Source organism: Macaca thibetana, chromosome 7 (assembly GCF_024542745.1).
Source record: "Macaca thibetana thibetana isolate TM-01 chromosome 7, ASM2454274v1, whole genome shotgun sequence".
NCBI lineage: Eukaryota > Metazoa > Chordata > Mammalia > Primates > Cercopithecidae > Macaca > Macaca thibetana.
This window is the reverse complement of record NC_065584.1, coordinates 136750627-136773286: the sequence shown is the minus strand read 5'-3', so window position 1 is coordinate 136773286 and position 22660 is coordinate 136750627. Positions and strand designations below refer to the sequence as shown.

Sequence of the window (22660 nt, the reverse complement as noted above, 5' to 3'; positions counted from 1 at the left end):
TAGTCCTTGCCATAATTTATCTAGATTCTGTGCCTTGTGCATTTTCAGGATTTGGAATACCGTCTAGATCCAAAGACCAAGGAGCTGCCTCACTTACGAAATCCTGACATACTTGTTGGTGAAAATGACCTCACAGCCCTCAGCTATCTTCATGAGCCTGCTGTGCTCCACAATCTCAGAGTCCGCTTTATTGATTCCAAACTTATTTATACATATTGTGGTAAGTATGCTTTGCTTTCTGAATAGACTGTGTACTCTTTCCTGAATGGACATAGCCATGGAAATATTGTACATGGGGAAAGCAGGCTGTGGCTGGATTTTCTCTGAGAGACAAAATCACTTGAGCATTATCTGAAAGATTTACCAGTATTTATTAGCCAAGTTACATTTATGCTGAATAAACTCACTTGTGAGCTTACATAATTTTGCTAAAAGTAAAAAAGACTGGGCCCATCTTTTGGAAATTTTTTCCCTCACAGAAGTCATATGTCAGATTTGGTGCCAAATTCACCAGTTATTTTCTTCTCTTCCAAAAACTACTACACGAAGAGTAGATGTCCAAGGACTTATCTTTGGAGCAGGTTCAAGAGATTTAGTGTTATCTTGTGGTCAGTTACTGGCCATGCAGAACTAACTTGACTCTGGTGATTCGTCTTGCTCACTCCTGCTTGCCTGGGCCTCTGCTCATTGCAGTGTTAGCTGCCAGCCACCCAGCTCATGGTGATTTTTATCTCGCCAAGAAATAAAGCTTCCACATGTGTGTATGTTTGTGTTCCTTTCCCCCTTCTCCAGCTTTCCTTCTTTTTTCTCTCTTTCCCGGTTTGTTCTTATCTTTTATTTTCTCCCTTTCCTCTGGCTATGTTTTCTCCACTGACGTCTTATCATTCTTTCACTAATCACTCTGTCCTCTGAAGCTCAAATCTGGATTCATTCATTCGTGTGGTATACCCAACTCAGTGTTCATGATTTTTTCATTACTCTCCTGTTTTAGACAGGAACAGCCACCTTTTCTTCTTAAAATAATTGACATCCTTTATATCATTGATAGTTACTTTTCTTTACTGGTAATTATTTCTTTTTCTCAATTTTTATTTTTCGTCCATTTTTTTTCCTTGCACATGTGTTGCCTTCTCAGTGAAGTTTTGTCTGGCCACCATATCAAGGCAGAAACCCCTCCTTACTGTCTTTCTTCCCTGCATTATTTTTTGCCTTCTTTTCCTTACTATTTAATCTGTGATTATGTGTGTGTATATATATATTTTCTTACTTATCTTGTTAATTGTCTGAATTTCCCACTAGCATTTAAGTTCCATGAGGGTAAAGATTAGCCTTTTTGTTTTGTTTTGTTTACTGTCGTAAATTCAGCATTTAGAAAAGACTTTACATGTAGTTGGAACTGAATAAACATTTGTTGAATGAACGACTTCATTAAGTTAATATATACCTACTGAAAAATTATTAGGAGATACAGAAAAGTATAAAAAAGGAAAAACAATTATATGTAACTCACCACTGAAAAATAGCCAGTATTAATATTGACTTACATCCTTTTTCTTTATATGCATGAGAGGTATAAGTTGATATAAAATTGGAATCAGTCTATATATAGTTTTGCATTATATTTTCCTATGACTTTTAATATCCTTCAAAAACATGATTTGGACCAGGTGCTGTGGCTCATGTAATCCCAGCACCTTGGGAAGCTGAGGCAGGCAGATCACTTGAGCCCAGGAGTTCAAGCCTGGGCAACATGAAAAAATCCTGTCTCTACAAAAAAATACAAAAACTAGCCAGGCATGGTGTTGCATGTCCATAGTCCCAGCTACCTGGGAGGCTGAAGTGAGAGGATTGCATAAGCCTGGGAGGTCTAGGCTGTAGTAAGCCGAGACAGTACCACTGCTCTCCAGCTTGGGTGACAGGGTGAGACCCTGTCTCAAAATAAACAAACAAACATGATTTTTGGTGGTGGCTTAGTAGTCTATCATATGGATGTAACAGAATGCATTCAACTAGTCTCCTTGCCCTAAATATTTTGTTTCCATTTTCACTGTTACAGATAACATTATGATAAACATCTTTGTGGGGGGAAAAATAAAACCTCTTTGCATGAATTTCTGATTATTTCATTTGGATAAATTGTAGAAGTAAAGTGGAATTTTTGAATTAAATATATGAAGATATTTAAAGTTCTTATAACATTGCCACATTATTTTAAGCCCCCTAGTCCAGTTTTTAAATGGTGTTTTAGGCAGAACTATGTATAATGGGTTCAGAGGCAAAGACTATGATACATTTTGATCCTCAATTTATTGGTTTAATATTAACTAAATTGAAATGAAGGATTGTGTTAACTGTGAGTCTGACTTTACTAAGTTTGATATGCCCATTAGGGTATCATTGACTTCTTTTTCTTTCTTGTCCCCCACCCTATTCCCAGGTATAGTCCTAGTAGCTATAAATCCCTATGAACAGCTGCCTATTTATGGAGAAGATATTATTAATGCATACAGTGGTCAGAACATGGGTGATATGGATCCACATATCTTTGCAGTAGCTGAAGAAGCTTACAAGCAAATGGCCAGGTTGGTAGAAGCTTTCATTGTTATTTTATGGCTATTAGATATGATGATTTCTTCTTGCTGAGTCACATATATTTTAAAGTGGATAGCAACCTTGTAAATAATTACTAAATAAGCAGCCTTGACAAGTTTGTCTCAGGTGGCTTGGATTATTATTAAATAATAAAGTGGGCCGGGCACGGTGGCTCATGCCTGTGATCCCAGCACTTTGGGAGGTCAAGGTGGGCGGATCACCTGAGGTCAGGAGTTCGAGACTAGCCTGGCCAACATCGCGAAACTCTGCTTCTACTAAAATTGCAAAAATTAGCTGGGTGTGGAGGCACACACCTGTAATCCCAGCTACTTGGGAGGCTGAGGCAGGAGAATCACTTGAACCTGGGAGACGGAGGTTTCTGTGAGCCGAGATTGTGCCACTGCACTCCAGCCTGGGCCACAGAGCAGGACTGCATCTCAAAAACAACCAACCAACCCAAGAAAAACAAAAAAAAGCCTCACATTTATAAAGGGACATAGAGTTTTTAAAAACTGCCTTTGAAATTTCATCATAATCCTGTGACTAGGAAAAGACAGATGCAGATGTTATGTTTTACAGATGAGAGGATTAGTGTAGTGACCTACCCAATGTCAGTCAGCTAATGAGTAATAGACCAGAACTAAAAGGCCTAGGAGCTGTAAAAAAAATCTTTCTGAATCCTAAGGAATTAAATCTAAAGGAAAGTGTGAAATTTTTTTCTTTCAAAATGGGGTCTTGCTATATTGCCCAGGCTGGACTTGAACTCCTGGGTTCAAGTGATCCTCCTTCTTCAGCCTCCTGAGTAGTTGGTACTACAGGCATGCACTACCATGCCCAACTGAAAGTGTGAATTTTAATGTTAGTATGCTATGATAGGGCATCAGTTATCCTGAACAGCATCTGCAAAATGTCTCTCTCTCTTTTTTTTTTTTTTTGAGACGGAGTCTCACTGTGTTGCTCAGGCTGGAGTGCAGTGGCAATCTCAGCTCACTGCAAGCCCCGCCCCCCAGGTTCACACCATTCTCCTGCCTCAGCCTCCCGAGTAGCTGGGACTACAGGCGCCCACCACCACACCCGGCTAATTTTTTGTATTTTTAGTAGAGACGGGGTTTCACCGTGTTAGCCAGGATGGTCTTGATCTCCTGACCTCGTGGTCCACCTGCCTTGGCCTCCCAAAGTGCTCGGATTACAGGCGTGAGCCACTGCACCTGGCAAAATGTCTCTTATATTAACCATGGAACCCCAAAATTTTGAGGGTGGAAAATGGGAGAAAAATGCTATTTTCAAGACTAGATTATGCATAACATAATAAAATATAAAACTGTGAATGTGTAGAAGAATAGCTTAAGTTTAATTCATTTCTCCAGCCTATAAAGCAGAACATATTATAAATATAATATGGGAAACCCACAAGTAATTTATAAGGTGGAAAGAAAACGAATACTGCAGAGGTTTTTATTTTCTCCTCTCCAGCCAGGGAGAGTATACATGATTGGTCCAGCATGTGACAGAATTTTAGAATTATTTCAGTGACAAAGCCCTAGAAATCATTATGCCCTTTTAATAATAAAATAATATTAATGTGGATACTTCTAATAGCAGCTAGCATGTGCTCTGTGAAGGACATTATTTAATTGTTTTCAATTTATTAACTAATTTTATTCTCATAGCAACTTTCCGAATTTGGTATTATTATTAATTTTCATTTTACAAATGAGAAAAATGAAGCACAGAGAAGTTGTGTAACTTTTCTAAAGTCACATAACTAGGAAGACCAGTTTTCTTTTTTTTTTTTTTTTTTTTTTTGAGACGGAGTCTCTCTCTGTCGCCCAGGCTGAAGTGCAGTGGCCGGATCTCAGCTCACTGCAAGCTCCGCCTCCCGGGTTCACGCCATTCTCCTGCCTCAGCCTCCCAAGTAGCTGGGACTACAGGCGCCCGCCGCCTCGCCCGGCTAGTTTTTTGTATTTTTTAGTAGAGACGGGGTTTCACCGGGTTAGCCAGGATGGTCTCAATCTCCTGACCTAGTGATCCGCCCGTCTCGGCCTCCCAAAGTGCTGGGATTACAGGCTTGAGCCACCGCGCCCGGCCTAAGACCAGTTTTCAAATTCAATTAGTCTGACATTATGAAATATTAATGTATTAAATATAAAATGACTAAACATAGGTTAGCACTACAAAACATGTCATATTATGCCAGCTTCTGCCATAAAATAGTAATTAGGGTTCAAAGCTTAAGAAAAATTATTTTTTAAGCTTAAAATTAAGAAAATTCCATCTATAAGGGAAAAATCTACCAATAGCTGATTTGTATAGTATCAGAGCATTGCAGTACAGTTTCAACACCACTTAGTACAACCTGAGAACTACTGGGCAGAGAAAAAAATCACATGGAGGGCTAGACTCTAAAAATAATCTCAGAGAATTGTATAGTGCTCAGAGAATTATATGACTCTTTGGAAAGTAGTAGTCTTAAATACAAAAGCATAGCTCTTACCATCTTTGTTACTGGTCATTCACAGATAGTATTAGGTTTATATGAATATTTATGGCTTTCTACCTTTAGATTTACCTTGGTTTCCTGTAGTTTCTTCTTCTCATTATGATCTGTTGTGACTCAGTCACTCAAGGTGATTTCTTAACTGAAGGTTGTCTTTTTTCCTTTTGCTTGGTTTTCTTTTTCAGACAGTTTTAAAATTTGCCTCAATCAGATATGGTATTATATTTACCATTTATATAAATAGATCTGTACCCATAACATCTGCCACAACAGTTAAATAGACTGTATCTGTTTAGGCTTACAGTAGGGAATAACTGCTGCAGGATCATTTCTTGCCATTGTTTTCTTGTCAAACAAAGATGTCATCTTTCCGGATGCAAATCCTGGTGTTTCACATTACCATCATTTCTAGGGGTCCCTCATGTCTTCAGGGAAGGTACAATTCATCGTTCATCTAATAGAGATTTACTGAACACTGTCCAAACACCAGGCACTGTTCTGGGCATGGGGGATACAAATTAAATAGACAGGAATTCCTACCCCATGAAGTCAGGCGTGATTAACAATAAAAGTATTAGCTGGGCATGGTGGCGCGTGTCTGTAGGCGGATCACTTAAGCCTTGGAATTCAAGGTTACAGTAATCTATGATTGTGCTACTACACTCCAGCCTGGGCAACATAATGAGACCCTGCCTTTGCAAACAAAATACAAAAATTAGCCGGGCTTGGTGGCATGTGCCTTTACTCCCAGCTACTCAGAGGTCTGAGGTGAGAGGATCGCTTGAGCCCGGGAGTTGAAGGCTGCAGTGAGCCAAGATGGCGCCACTGCACTCCAGCCTGGGTGACAGAGCAAGACCTTATCTACAAAAACAAAAACAAAAAAGTGAAGTTACAAAAAAATTAAAGAACATACTGTGCTGGAGCAAGGTTAGAAGCCAGGAGACTAGTTGGGAGATTATTGCCTTGATCCATACAAGAGATGATCATTTAATTAGTGGAGGTGGTAAAACATAGATGAACTCTGGGTATGTTTTTAAGACGGAACCGCCAAAGGCTTGCTTATGTGGGGTTATTTGAGAAAAAGAGGAGTTAAGGATGGCAGTAAGGATTTGGACTGAGCACCTAGAAGGTTGGAGTTGCTGTTTACTGAGATGTAGAAGATGGCAGGAAGAGCAGGTTGTGTGTGTTGTGGGGTGGGGAGTAGGGGGAAAGGAGCAGAGTTCTAATTTAGATCTTTAAGGTTGAAAAGATGTTTTTGACATCTATCGTAAAAACAAAACTCATACTAGGGATTCTTTCCAAGCAGATCTATGTCCGGTGACATCAGCAATAACCAGGATCCTTGAGCAGGATCCTTGACTCATGGCTTCTTTTTAAACATGCTCCTTAGAGAGTACAATGCCCTCATAAAATACCTTCCTAGAATAGCCTTTTAATTTTAACTGTCCTTGTTGACTTACCATGGAGAAAAACTCAGTGGACTGCCATACCTATTTTTTTCTCTTATTCTTGTTTGACATTCTTGCCAGTCTTTTCTCATGCTGGAACTAGGGTTTTTGTTTGGTTTTGTGTTGTTTCCTTAAAACCAGGTAGTGCTGATGGATTTTTTTGCTGTGTTTTCTCTCCACTGTGAGTGATAGTGTAAATCAGTTTTATTGACTAAGTTTCATTTATTTAAATTTGCTTGAAATAAGTTAGTTATATGCAATTAACTTTGGTCTAGTGAAAAAGACATCTGTACTAGTCACTGTCTACCAAAAACTGACCATATAAGCTCAAATCTAGCCTCCCTCTGTCTCCATTTTATCATCTTTAAAATGGAACGGTATCAGTGATGGTCTAGTTTTACATGTATAGGTTTCTGTGGTATGCATTTGTTATCTTTATATTTGATGAGAACTAATGCATAAACATTTTTCTTTTTAGTTGAGGGGAGACCATTGTAGGTAGCTGTGTAACAAAGCAGAAGAAGCATTACATAGATTTTCTCCTGGAAATCAAGAGATGTGGGGTGTAACAACCCAGCTCTACTCTATGCCAGTCATCAGCCTTGGACAAACCATCTAACCTCTTGGTGTTACTCTTTCCTCCAAAGAGGAAAACATGTCTCTCCTGCTTACTTTGGAGGTGAAAATTATATTAGGTGATACACACAGAAGCCCTTCGAAAAGTACTAACTTCTATTCAAATATGATCTGTTCTTATCATCATAGTTGTCATCGTTATGGGGTCTTATGTCTACATTTCTCTTTTCATTGACTTGAGCCTCTCATCTGGTTTTATTATTTCTGAATTTATTACCAGGCCCTTCCTTAGGGTGGCCCCTTCCATCATTTGGTTATGTGGTCTCAGGGTGCGCCACTGTGCAGAGGTTCACTGGCCAAGTGCACACTATTACAGATGATAAAATCTCTTCTCTTTCAGCTGAGACTCAGCTGCCCTGTGATGCTAAGTATCCTGTTTATGCAAATAGACTTCAAGTAATACATGGTACCTCATAAGGATAATTTTATGTATCTTATATAAAGGTGGGTTAACTTAAATTAATAAATAGCTACCATATTTAGAGGTCTACTATGTACCAAACATGGTGCAAGGCATGTAATCCTCATTACATCCCTGGAGCAGATCACCACTGCTTTACAGGTGAGGAAAGTAACTTGTCCAGGCCATATGCTAATAAATGGTATCTGAGAGCTGAAATTTGAATCCAGCTCTGAGACTCTGAAGCCTTTCTTCTTTGTCATTTAGTTTTCTTACTTTCAACTACCTGGCCCTATTCTAACAGGTCTGTTCCCTCACATTAAGATGGCATAGTTCTATTTCTGCATCTTTTGTTTAGCATAGAATATCTTGCTCCATGCTTTTTTATCTGTCTAATTTATATTTATACTTCATTATTCCACTCAGGTTTTACTTTCAGATGACCCCAGCTCACAGTAAATGATTTCTCTTTAGAGTTCTCCATTTTTTTTTTTTTTTTTTCTATGCATAAGCATATTTTTATTTTTTTTTTTTTATTTTTTTTATTTTTTTTTTTTTTTTTTTAGTGTCCTCAGAAATTATTTTATTAATTTCTTTTTTTTTTTTTTTTTTTTTTTAATTTATTTATTATTATTATACTTTAAGTTGTAGGGTACATGTGCATAACGTGCAGGTTTGTTACATATGTATACTTGTGCATGTTGCTGTGCTGCACCCATCAACTCGTCATTTACATCAGGTATAACTCCCAATGCAGTGACAGATTGGATTAAGAAAATGTGGCACATATACACCATGGAATACTATGCAGCCATCAAAAAGGATGAGTTTGAGTCCTTTGTAGGGACTTGGATGCAGCTGGAATCCATCATTCTTAGCAAACTATCACAAGAACAGAAAACCAAACACCGCATGTTCTCACTCATAGGTGGGAACTGAACAATGAGATCACTCGGACTCAGGAAGGGGAACATCACACACCGGGGCCTATCATGGGGAGGGGGGAGGGGGGAGGGATTGCATTGGGAGTTATACCTGATGTAGAGTTCTCCATTTTTATGAGTACTTTAGTCTGTTTTATACTGGTATATCAGAATACCAGACTGGGTAATTTATAGTGAACAGCAGTTTGTTTGGCTCATTGTTCTGGATGCAGGAAAGAGCAAGGTTGATGGGCTACATCTAGTTGAGGGCCTTCTTGCTGCGTCATCTTATGGTGGAAGGTGGAAGGGTAAGAGAGCATGTAAGACAGAGACAGGAATGGGGCCAAGCTCATTCTTTCATCAGGATGCCATTACTGCAATCACTAACCCACTTCCATTATGACTGCATAAATCCATCCATGAGGGCAGAGCCCTCTTTTTTTTTTTTTTTTTTAAATACAGGGTCTCACTATGTCACCCAGGCAAGGGTGTAGTAGCACAGTCATGGTTCACTGCAGCCTCAACCTCCGAGGCTCAAGTGATCCTCCCACCTCAGCCTCCCAAGTAGTTAGGACTACAGGCATGTGCAATGATGCCCAGCTAATTTTTTCTTTTTTGTAGAGATGGAATCTCACTATGTTGCCCAGGCTGGTCTCAAATTCCTAGGCTCAAGTGATCCTCCTGCCTCAGCTTCCCAAAGTGCTGGGATTCCAGGCGTGAGCCACCATGCCTGGCCTAGTGACATTTTAAAGTCTCACCTCTCAACACTGTTGTGTTGAGGATTTAGTTTGCAACATATGAACTTTGGGGAACACATTCAAACCATAACATTAAACTACTACTTTGGGACTTACTGAATATTTTCTACCCCAGAAGGTTACAGTAGGAATAAAATACAGTACATATTAGAGCACTAGAGTGTGTAAAAGTTATAAACAAATATAATTGGCTATTTCTGCTGTAGCATCTTTCTATAGTGTATAGGCTGTGTACTGATGGAACAGAAAACTCAGGTTGATTTGAGGGGATCTGATAGCCATGTGACAAGCTTCTCACTAGGAACTGAGTGACCTCAGCAAGTATCTCTAGGGAACACTTGTTTTCATTTCCTGAGGAGTCTGTCTGCCTCTCTATAGCACAGCATTCAACAGTGCCAGCAACCTTTTTCATAGTAAATAGTTATGCTTCAAAAATAAAATTAATATTATAATTGTAAACTCATTGTCTAGTATTAACTTTAGGGTTTAAGCATTTTCTTTTTGAGACTAATTAAAAGTAGAAATCAGAGAGACACAGAGAGCAGAGCAGCTTGATTTTGATGAGTGATAATATAGAAAAACTTAGCATCTCTCTAACAAGAGAGAGATTAAAGTCTCAATGAAGCCACATCTTTAAGACACCACGGTAAAAACACAGTTTTGAAAGAAAGCATTTTATTACACTAACTTAATATTTTTTCTTTTTAACAAGGGATCAAATAAAGGGAGAAACAGATTGGTTGCCTGCAAAAATGTAAAGCTGTAGATTTTGTTTCACATGGCCATGTTTGTTTATAAGCTAAAAATTTAGACCTAGGTGCAGGTGCGTGTACACTTCATCACGGTACATGACAACACTCAATGGGTGGTTATCAGAGAGTTAACATCAACATAGGTGGAGATATTAAATTGTGTTCTGCATCACTCAGGTCTGAGGCACGCATTACTTAATTTCCGTGTTAATGCCATAGATGTAATTGAAAGTATGTTTATTAATTTTACAGAGGACAAGTTGATGATCTTGGAAGATATGAATAGTGTTTGGTATGACCATGATAAACTAGAGAGATTACATATTTTAAACGATAAAATTCGAAAGGAAAATCTATAAAATAATATATGTCGTATAAAATGAAAACTATAAGGAGAGACCCGACAGACCAAATAGATATAAGGTCACTGATGACCATAAGAGGAAAATAAAGTCTAACAGACACCCTCTCCAACCCTGCCTCTCTCTCTCTCTCTCGTTTTCTTTCTCTTTCTCTCTCTCTCTCTTGCTCATCCTTGAATAATCGTTTCCTGGGGTTTCAAGTGCTTCTACATAATTTAACTCCCATTTCCTTATTCTCACAGAACCTGGTTTTCTCCTAATGATCATGTGAGTCAATTCTGGTAGTACCCTCTCAATTCTGGTATTACCTTCTCTGGAAATGCTTTCCTGACATCTCTTCCTCACATCTCCTACTGGTTCCATACTCTTCCTTTCTACTTTCATAGTATCTTAGATAGACCTTTTTTATAGCAGTTACTTCCAACTGCATTTTATTTATTTATTTATTTATTTATTTATTTATTTATTTATTTATTTTTTGAGACGGAGTCTCGCTGTGTCTCCCAGGCTGGAGTGCAGTGGCGTGATCTCGGCTCACTGCAAGCTCCGCCTCCCGGGTTCACGCCATTCTCCCGCCTCAGCCTCCCAAGTAGCTGAGACTACAGGCGCCCGCCACCACGCCCGGCTAGTTTTTTGTATTTTTAGTAGAGACGGGGTTTCACCATGTTAGCCAGGATAGTGTCGATCTCCTGACCTCATGATCCGCCCGCCTCGGCCTCCCAAAGTGCTGGGATTACAGGCTTGAGCCACCGCGCCCGGCCCCAACTGCATTTTAACTGTGTCCTTTCTAGTCTCTCTCCATTGACTATGACCCTAGAGTCGTTTATTTCCATAAAGTGATTAGCACATTGTGGCTGCTCATTATGTGTTTGTTAAATGAATGAGTGAAGCAGTATTTTTAAGTGAGGGCTTTTAGTTCACATTAGAGCTTCTGGAAACAGGTCAGAAGAGCTCACCTCCACTACAAAGCAGCCAGTACCCAGCCTATTTAGGATCATTGTGGAGGCCTTTGAAAGGACTGGCCAAGCCAGAAATCATAAATCTGTCATTACTTCATTTTCCAGCTAAACTGAGTGATCTGTTCTTTCCAAACTTCTGATTCGGAGCCTTCATTTATGCTATCCCCTTTGCCTGGAATGTACCCTTCCCGCCTTCTGTAGTCCTTGTTTGCTTTCTCTTACTCATGTTTGTAGACCTTGTACAGCTGTCATCTCTAGGGAACCTTCCCTGATAACCTGTTCTTCCTCTTACTGCCCCATCACGTGTATTACAATCTTGAATTACTGGCCTGGCTTTCCTATTAGATGACTGTCTTAGTCCAGTTTCTGCTGCTATAACAGAATACCACAGACTGGGTGATTCCTAAAGAGCAGAAGTTTATTTAACTCACTGTTCTGGAGGCTGAAACGTCCAAGAGCACAGTGCTGGCATCTGGTGAAGGTCATTCAGTAGTAGGAGGGCACATGAGCGTTTGAGGCAGAGAGAAAATCAGCTTAAACTCATCCTTTTATCAGGAGCCCACTCCCATAATAACTAGCTCACTCCTACATTCATGCCATTAATCCATTCCTGAGGGCAGGGGCCTCATGACCTAATCAGCTCTTGAAGGCCCCACCTCCCATTTTCATCATGTTGGCAATGAAATTTCAACATGAATTTTGGAGAGAACATTCAAACCATAACATCCATCAACCACATGAGGATACAGATCATGACCTTACTTAACTTATAGTTGAATGCAGCCAAGCCAGCAAATGGACTATTTCTTCTCTAGTGATGAGGATACTTTAGTAGGAACTGGAGTTTGTAGGAGACACCATTTTGCGCATTGTTAGCTGGTAGATAATTTAAAATATTTTAAATGGTTTTGTAACTTTAATTAAATAGTATAAATTTAAATTTCTTTTCTGTGGCTCCAAAGAGTATCTCCTGAAGTGGTTGACAACAGTACTGTAAGATATTGAAGTAATTCTTTAGTAATGAAATAATATGTTTGAGATTTGTATGCATAAGAATTCAGAGGCCCTCTATTGCAGATTCATCCTTAGTTGTGATGCTTTCTAATTTAATGCTTGATATCTTCTTCTTCTCTGTTACTTTTTAATTTATAAGTAGATATTATTTTTAGGAAATATCATTCTTTTTATTTTTTTTGAGACAGAGTTTTGCTCTTTTTGCCCAGACTGGAGTGCAATGGCACGATCTTGGCTCACCACAACCTCCACCTCCCGGGTTCAAGCAGTTCTCCTGCCTCAGCCTCCCAAAGAGCTGGGATTACAGGCATGCACCAGCACCCTGGCTAATTTTGTATTTTTAGTAGAGACGGGGTTTCTCCATGTTGGTCAGGCTGGTCTTGAACTCCTGACCTCAGGTGATCCACCTGCCTCGGCCTCCCAAAGTGCTGGGATTACAGGCATGAGCCACCGCACCCGGCTAATGGGAATATCATTCTTATGTTCCTTTCCACGTTGTTGCATGTATGAGCCAGCAAAAAACTCACTGTGCCTTATCACAAAGAACAGAGAAGAAATAATGTTAATCACATTCCCAAGTGGGCAGTGGAACAGGAATTAAAAGAAATTAAAGAATGTGTAAGCAGAAACTCAGTTGTATGTAAGAAAACCCAATTCCCCCTCAGAAAGAGAAAGAGCCGGAGTCCTTTAAAAATTAACTGCCTGTTTTTCTTTGGCTAGTGAGCCTTATCTCTCCTTCTTTCCCAGGCATTGTGAAGACCCTATTTTTGTAGCTGTGCAGCTGCAAAGTCACTAGACAGAAAAACCCAAGTCATAAAACATATTTTTCTTGAAAAGTAAGAAATGATGTAATGTATGTCTCAATTAATTGAATAATTGTCTTTGTTTCTCGCTTCTGTAATATCTGCACAGATCTCCTGCACAGATCTCCCCCCAACCCCATGAAATGTTTAAAAGGTAACTTAACTCTTTGTTCAGGGCTCAGTCCTTTGGATGTTAATCCGACTGGGCTGGTGCACTTAAATAATAAATATCCTCCTCAACCCCATCTGTCTCTCTGATTCCTTAAAAAAAAAAAAAAAATTCCTGAAACATTTCTGGTGGCCGGTATGGGGATTGAACCTGCGACCTTGGCGTTATCAGCACCAGTATTGACCAAAAAATCCATTAAATTGGCCCCCTACTTCCATAGAGACCATAGGTTCCCTTATCAATCCTGCTACAGGCAGCACTGGCAGTTCCTTTTTTTTTTTTTTTATTTTACAGAGATGAACGAAATCAGTCCATCATCGTAAGTGGAGAGTCTGGGGCAGGAAAAACAGTCTCAGCTAAGTATGCCATGCGATACTTTGCAACTGTGAGTGGTTCTGCCAGTGAGGCCAACGTGGAGGAAAAGGTCTTGGCCTCCAACCCCATCATGGAGGTAAGACAGCAGAGTCTTCGGCTTTCTTCCTATATTCTCTTGATAAGAAACATGCTCAAAAAATTGATTGATGCAGCATGTCTCAAGAAAGCCCGGGGTCTCCCAGCCACTAAAATTAAGAAAATACTTTTCTACATGTTTATAAAAAATCTAGGAAAAGTAAAAATTTGGTAAGGTAGACGTTTTTAATAAAGCCCAGCTATAGCGGAATCTGCTTTAGTCTATAATCCTGAATTTTTGACCTACTATCGAAATTGTTGCCCCTAAATACCAGCCAGCAATTAAGTTTCCTTTTCCTCATTAACTGACTCATATCTATTGTTCCTTTCCTTGTGCCAGAAGTACAAGTTACTCATTTCCCCCAAGTCCTGAGTTCTTATTTATGCTCCTTCTAAAACATAAGATTTGTTATGCTCAAGTATGAATGAGTTTCATTATTCCTTTGCCCATATTTCATTTTCTGTACTTAGTCCAACCTAAGTTGGCTTAAATTTTAATATAGCTAAAGTTTTATTTTTTTTTCCAGATTTGAACTGTAAACTTAAATATGATCTTTATAAGCTTTTTTGTTGTTGTTATTGTTCTGTCAAGAATGTAACACAGCTATAGGTTTGTAAAAGACATTCAGTAACTATAAGGTTTTGACAGGGGAAGAACTATGAAAGAATGTGCTTTCAAAATTCGAGTGCACCATATACAAAGTAGAAATGCCTACGCCAATGAAAATGGAACTAATTGTGTGAGAATTTGAGTATTTTAGGGTTTGTAGAGTATTATTTATCTATTAATATGATTTTTGGAAAGTTAAAGTTTTATATGAAGACTTATTAAATGGAGAAAAATTAATTTTGTTAAATGGAGATAAATTAGTTTGGACATGCAGAAGCAAACTTTCCTTGTTAAAAATTCAAATCGGCATTTTTTTATTCCTGTCTTTTTCCTTTGTCAAGCTTTATTTGTCACCCAAACACAGATGGAGTTAAAATCGGCCTGGTGCACCTGTGGTACAAGTGGTTTTTGCAATAATCTATCTAGAGGTAATTGTGCTTGGTTTGCAGTGCTGCGTGTGACACTTCAGAACAGAATGCTGTGACCTCTTATCTGTAGGGCTGCCCTCTAGAGCAGCGGGACTTCTACTTTTTGGGATCGAAAAACAAGATATGATGGGGAAATTCAGAGGTTTCCTGGGCTGGATGTGCTATGGAAAAAAATACTGGGCCGGGCGCGGTGGCTCAAGCCTGTAATCCCAGCACTTTGGGAGGCCGAGACGGGTGGATCACGAGGTCAGGAGATCGAGACCATCCTGGTGAACACAGTGAAACCCCGTCTCTACTAAAACTACAAAAAACTAGCCGTGCGAGGTGGCGGGCGCCTGTAGTCCCAGCTACTCGGGAGGCTGAGGCAGGAGAATGGCGTGAACCCGGGAGGCAGAGCTTGCAGTGAGCTGAGATCAGGCCACTGCACTCCAGCCTGGGCGACAGAGCGAGACTCCGTCTCAAAAAAAAAAAAAAAAAAAAACTGGGAATGCTTTCTGAAATAGGATGAACAGGAAGAAACAGATGCTTACACCGAAAGAGAATAGTGAAAATGTTGAGCAGATGTTAAGATTTTGAAAGAATGTAAGCTACAGATACAGTGCTGGATGTCACTGGTGTTAATATTGGGGAAATAGAATCTGTGGAGCCAGTTTTTGGTTTGGGGTCAGAAAACAGTATGGCTTCTTTTCTTGCTGTTGTTGTTTTGACTGGTTTTGGTCATGACAGATTCTTGGTATTTGACAACAGTTCCAGCCATTTTAGTCCCTAGCACTGGAATATCCCAAAGTCTTGAATGTGATAGCATTAGGTAATCCCATTTCTTCTGGGCCTGGACCATGTAATACTAGGATTTGAAGTTGTCTTTGAGGATAACTGAAGTCTAGAATGAACCTTCTAGAATTTTTCATGAGTAGAGTGAACTATTTTATTACCTCTTTAAAAAAAAAACAACAAAAAAACTTTATTGGTTTTTCTACAACACAGATTTGAATTATATTAGTAGGAGTGATACTAAAAATTTGGAATAGCCACTGTGGTAGTCCATTTAGTGTTGCTGTAACTGTAGCCTCAGAATACCTGAGGCTGAGTAATTTATAAAGAAAAGAGATTTATTTAGCTCATGGTTCTGTGGGCTATACAGTAAGCATGGCTCTAGCATCTGCTAGGCTTCTGGTGAGGGCCAGCGTGCTGCATAACATGGCAGAGAATGTCACAGGGCTAGTGGACACACGCAAACAGGGGAAACCTTAGGGCCTCCTGACTTCATAACAGCCCACTCCAGTGGAAATGAATCTAGTCCCGAGAGAACTAATCCGGTCTCACCAGAGGGAGAACTCACTGCAGGAGAACTTTACCAAGGCTTTCACTATAGATTTGCCCCCATGACCAAAACACCTCCCACTAGACCCCACCTCCCAGCACCTCCACATTGGGGATCAAATTTCAACATGAATTTTGGTGGGGACATGTTATATCCAAACCACAGCAGTCAAAGATAATACTTACAATACGCAATTATAAAGAATATGCCCTGCTTGCTGGGATGAACGTAAAAGATAAAGGGATCAGCTATGCTCGCCTGCTTCCTTCTCTGTTATTTAGTCTGTCTAAATAATTTGAAATTGTTCATCTATAAGAATTTGGATTAAGAAAAATTTGGTAAAGAGTTGAACTAATTTTCAATAACTACAAAAAAGAGCATCTCAATTTGAAAGATGGAAATGTAATATGGAGTTGAAGATCAGTTACTGGAAGAAAACATAGGTAAAATACTGAGTATGTAGTCTGAAAAATTTGTAGCTTTAAATCGTTTCAAGACTGTGTCCCTATATCAGAGCCCTTTGCTGTGATGTCAGGAAAGGTATACCTGCGTCTCCAGTGATCTGCTGAAACTCCTCATAGGATAATGAGCATCCTGCACGGTTAACATTTATAATCCAGTGTCTAAAGAGATATGCACATTATTCTTCAAAAAGGAAGCTCCTCATTCTCAACATAGGCTTCTTTTGCAAAATGTGAATGATGTACAGATAATTACTCTGTTTGCTCCATTTCATGATGTTTTCATTTTTTCCTGGAAATTTTCATCATAAGATGGGAATAGCACACTGAAACTTTTTTTTTTTTTTTTTAAGAGACAGGGTCTTGCTCCATCTCAGCCTGTCCCAGGCTGATCTCAAATGAACTCCTGGGCTCAAGCAATCCTCCTGCCTCAGCCTCCCAAAGTGCTGGGATTACGGGTGTGAGCCACTGTACCAGGCCTGGATCTTAATTTTTTTTTTTTTTTTTTTTTTGAGACAGAGTTTCATTCTTGTTGCCCAGGCTGCAGTGCAATGGTATGATCTCAGCTCGCTGCAACCTCCACGCACTGGATTCAAGCTATTCTCCTGCCTCAGCCTCCCGAGTAGCTGGGATTACAGGCACATGCCACCATGCTCAGCTACCGTTGTATTTTTAATAGAGATGGGGTTTCACCATGTTGGTCAGGCTGGTCTCGAACTCCTGACCTCAGGTGATCCATCCGCCTTGGCCTCCCAAAGTGCTGGGATTACAGGCATGAACCACCGCACCTGGCCAATTGTTCCTTTTTAATTTCAATAACCATAATTGAAGATTTTCCTCTCCATTTAGCAAAGAAGTGGCTCATGCATCATTACATTAAAATAGTAAAACCAAGATTACCAAGATCGTAAAATTTATTTTTTCCTTTAGTGGCTTCTTGCTAATTAAAGTGAAAATAGTATTAGGGAGTCTCTTGTGAATACAGTGCTTATGTGGCCGAGGCAACAATTGAGGGAGTGGACAAAAGGTACTGTTTGTGTATAGAAATTTCTTTCGCTATCAGGTTCAGGACTTAGAATCAAATAATTTTATTTTTTAAAAAGAACCCTAGAGCTCCACTATCCTAGTCAATTTACATTTGAGGATACTAATGGTCCTCAAAGAGATTAAATAATGGCAAGTTGATAATAGGGTCTGGTCTGATAGGTCTTCGGGCTTCTAATTCATTTGTTCTTTCTACCATTGTTTGTCTATGTTTAAATGCATTTTACTTGAAAACAAAAGGATCTGCTTCAACTCTAGTCAATCCCTGCCTCTTCTCACAATGTGGTGGTGTTTCGACAGGTGGACCACTCTGACGCCCAGTCTGAGTAGATGGGGAGAGATGATGTGTGGAAGGTGGGGTAAGCATTGAGGAAGGAGGAGAAGCTGTGGCCCACCCTTCCTCCACTTGCTTAGTTACTGGCAGGAAAGTGCTTAGGCCCGTAACTAATATTTGCTGAGTGTTTATTGAGTAGCTGCTGCTACTTCTACCACATGTGACCTTTCATTTGCTCTTTGGAAGAATATATTGTGTTGAGAGAAAAGTCTGCATTTATAATTAATCTCCTTTTCTAAATAAAATAGTGAGACAGTGTACAGACTGTTTTTTGCTGTGGTGTTTTGTAATATCAAGAGGGGTAACATCTGAGTAAATGAATAGATAAATTATCTCAGGCTACATTAGATCCTTCTGTAATTTTGCCAGAAATTTATTCTTATTTTTCTAGAAAAGATTTTAAAATGTTAATCTAAAATATAGCAGTGTCCTCACTGCCAAAACAAAATAGGATGATATCTACACTCTATTTCAGAAAGTGAAAATATGTTTTCTTTGATTGATCAAAGAATCTAATGTGCTGACTTGTATGGCTATGTTACTACTGTTTTCATTACTTACATTTGTATCACTCTTGAAACTACATTGTATTTTCACATCTTTCTCTCTGCTGTAGTTTCAATATACTAATCCTAACATAGGCTTTGTGAAGGTGAAAGAGATTAATCTTTTATGAAATTTGCTTATTAAACATTTAATATATGCATTATGTTAACACTTGCTTTTCTGACTACACCTTTTTTTTTTTGCTTTGCCTTAAAAAAAAATTATAGAAGCGAGTTACCTAAATCAGAAAGACATATGGCATTAAAAATTTTAAGGTTATATAAAACATTTAGCAGTGAGTTATATTCTCTGCATTCTGTAGCAGATATTTTGTAAGCTAGATTTAACTGTCAAAATCCAAAGCCAAATGTTTGTTTTTCTGGTTCTGAAAATGGCCTTTAAATTGAGTGGGTAATACTAATACTCTGCTAATAAACAGTTTAACTGGACCTTTGTTGCCACAGGATAAGGTAATAGAAATATCAGGCTAAAGAGACCCTGAGCACCAGAGCAGCATTTCCAGGAAATATTAATTGGTCTTAACCATTTTATTTATGTAAAGCAGGTGAAGTTTTTTGGAAAAATATAAAAACCTGAAACTTACCTAACAAAGCCCATGCCTTGGCAGCTCTCATTGTCACTTGTTCTCTTTCTTTGCTGGCATGAACGTTCAGATAACCCAAAAGGTGTTATGAAAATATTCTAACCTCTGAGTTCAGGTCTGCTGTTTCTGAAAATCATTTTTGTGAGAATAACAAGACAAATAAGAACTATTAGTATATATCTGTGTGATTGTGCAGTGAGCAAAGCATACACCTGTGCCTGCAGTGGCAAAAGTGGTTCTGTTCTTAAAAGAATCAGTTTTGGCTGGGTGCAGTGGCTCACGCCTGTAATCCCAGCAGTTTGGGAGGCCAAGGTGGGTGAATCACAAGGTCAGGAGCTTGAGACCAGCCTGGCCAACATGGTGAAACCCCGTCTCTACTGAAAATACAAAAATTAGCTGGGCGTGGTGGCATGTGCCTGTAATCCCAGAGGCTGAGGCAGGAGAACCGCTTGAACCTGGGAGGCGGAGGTTGCAGTGAGCCGAGATCGTGACACTGTACTCCAGCATGGTGACAGAGCAAGACTCTATCTCAAAAAAAAAAAAAAAAAAAATCAGTTTTAAGGACCTGTGTTCTACTCCATCTTGTCTCTCTCTGAGCAGATTCTGTAAATGTCATGTTGTTAATTACACGTCTAAAATCTTATTTTCTCTCTTGCTTTTTAGTCAATTGGAAATGCTAAAACAACCAGGAATGATAATAGCAGCCGTTTTGGGAAGTATATTGAGATTGGTTTTGATAAGAGATATCGAATCATTGGTGCCAATATGAGAACTTATCTTTTAGAGAAATCCAGAGTGGTATTCCAGGTAAGCCGGCCATATACACAAATGTACTTGTGTTAGATTGCTGTATAATTGTTGAGTCCACGCTTGCTGGTATGCATTTTATTTCTAGATAGTTTTGAGCATATTATGACAATATTACCTCCAACCACACTTGGACTAAAGCATGGAAAATGGTGCCTGTTAGAGGCAGGGGAGTACCACTTAAACGCTAATAGTCTTTGGGGCTGGTCACTTTTAGGTTTGACTTTTCCCTACAGGTGCTTGCAGGAAAGCTTAGTTGAGAACAGGTGCTATTAGTTTAGTCTTGTCTCTCATATTTCCAAATGATAGGGAAGGTATTGTTCCATGCTTTCAATAAGTTACAGTTTGAACTTGGTTCAAGAAAAGAAATTATCTTGTCCTCTTTCCTTCCTCCTTCTCCTCTCTTAGAATATATTATTGTTCAGATAGAATAGTGAGGGTTAAAAAAATCTTCACAACCCAATTGTGAACTACTATCAAAAAAAATAGTTGATGCATCTGTGTAGGGTTTACATTCACATGTAAGCTCTTGATCCCTTTTGATTGGAAAGTGGGAGATACTATATATTTACATCACTAACAGGCATACATTTATATATTTATAGGTATGGATTTATCACACACTCTCAGTATAGGGCTTCTGTAGACCTACTGCTTGCCTCATGCTGTGAGATTTAGGTTTCATTAACCTCAACTGCATGCCCACTGCATTGAGGTTCAAATGCCCCTGACACTGCCATGTAACAGCATCCACAATTTCCATAGCCCAGGTCTGTCATAGGTTTGAAAGTGTCTGATAATTTGAGCAGTCTGAAGTTGCTCTGGCTTTGACTTTGGGGCTATGCCTGATTTGTCGCCACCTAAAATATACTTGATTTGTATAGTAAGGCAATACAAATGAAGTATTATATTTAATATCTAGGTACATACAGAACAGTGTTACTACACTGATGGCCATTTGTGTAGGTTTTTTTGAAAAGTGTCTACCAGAAGAAAGAATGGGTGAAACAGAGGTAGATCTAAGAGAAGATTCAAATGTTAGAGTTCAAATAGTAGAGGTTTGATTGATAGGTAAGTGAGTAAGCGGGGAGGAAAAATGGTCCTTGGTCAGTATGAGACCAAAGGCTAGTAGTGCTTAATATAAAATGGTAAGGCCCAATCCTTATTGTCTTGTTTAGAGACACTGAACCATTTCTAGCAGTTTCCCAGTCTCCAGAGATACAGAATGTCAAGGATGTTTGGCTTGTCAGAATGAATCACACAATCAGAAGAGGCATACTTGTACTGTCCTTTATGTACAAAGAGGACCTAAGCATTTCTGCAGACTCACAGGCTTTTGTAGTTTCTGTATGCTGAACCACCTGATCTCTTGTTTAATCATGCTTGTGGTCATTAGTATATTGGTAATTTGTTCAGTGGCTTCTGTCCCTATAATAGGTTTTCTTTTCCAGACATCAGCCCCCTGTGGGCATCAAACCTGACCCTGGCCTTATTAATAAGATTCATTAGCCAACTTAGTATACTGTAAAAATCAAGGATATAGTGATAAACTATTAGGTGTATGAACAATATTATTGCAACTGTATTTTTTAGATATATGTGTGGAAAAGACTCTCAGGAAATACTGAAAAATTATCTTAGAATTTATATGTGATTTATTTTCTATTTTATAAAAGTTATTGATTTAAAATGTATAAACTAAAATGATATAGAAGATGTACATTTGTGGCTTTCTTACAAACAACACAGTAGATGGTCCAGTCTACAATATGGCAAGAATGGGATTATTCTTTTTTCAAAGCATTTGGAAGACTGTGAATCTAAGAGGTACCATTAGAAAATAGTATTGAGTATGGCAAAAAAAAAAAAAAAATGGTTTTAGTTTCCCCCCAAAAGCACTGATTATCTTATGATTGTAGACATATATCAAGCTGTTCACTAGTTCAGAAAGCATTACTATCCGATATTTTATGTTGAATTTGACCAACACACATATATTCATATATATGCATATAGACTATAAATCAGAAGATTTAATAATCAGAAATAAGTATTAGGAAATATTGGAGAGTATAATTTATTTAACCAACTGAGATAATTAAATATTAAAATCTTATTTTATGATAGAATTTTCTGAATTTTAGATTAAAATGCTGTAATTGAAAACTCTTCTTATTTCAAAGGCAGAAGAGGAGAGAAACTATCATATCTTCTATCAGCTTTGTGCTTCAGCAAAGTTACCTGAATTTAAAATGCTACGATTAGGTATGAATATGGCATTAAATTTATTGTTCTAGTATTGTTTTCTGTTAATTTCCAAGTTCCTAAATTTACTTGTTAAAAAGGAGCTTATCTCATGCTGAAATACTTATGGATAATATGATAAAAAGTCAGCAGTTGGCTTCAAAATAACCCATGGGGTAGAGAAGGAGTAAGTAGCTGTATAAATGGAACAGTATTGGCCTGGAGGTGATTTTAGATGGCTGTTTAAGATGAGTAATGAGTACCTAGGGGCTCATTATGTTAGTCTCTCTACTTTTGTATATGTTTGATATTTGCCTTGATTAAAAGAAAAAAAAAATTAAAGGAGTTGATTTGTTAGAGGCCAGTAGGGTTTCTTATGAGGGGAGTAAAGGATTTGAGGAAATTATTCTAGTGTGTAGATTGGAATAAAACCTTTAGGAAAGAACTATTTGTTTTACCAATTAACATAAATAAACTATAAATATTTTACCCCATTTA

The 22660-nt window shown here is 38.6% G+C and overlaps 1 protein-coding gene across 5 annotated transcripts in view; it reads left to right on the top strand.

Moving 5' to 3' along the window:
* Positions 1-22660, top strand: part of MYO5A (myosin VA) — a 222022-nt gene that overhangs the window by 89236 nt on the left and 110126 nt on the right. For all 5 annotated transcript variants that reach the window (XM_050797908.1, XM_050797912.1, XM_050797911.1 and 2 more), the window contains exons 3-7: positions 49-220; positions 2438-2582; positions 13608-13764; positions 19775-19918; positions 22102-22183. In XM_050797908.1, coding sequence (XP_050653865.1) covers positions 49-220; positions 2438-2582; positions 13608-13764; positions 19775-19918; positions 22102-22183 — 700 coding nt within the window. The remainder of the gene's footprint in view (positions 1-48; positions 221-2437; positions 2583-13607; positions 13765-19774; positions 19919-22101; positions 22184-22660) is intronic.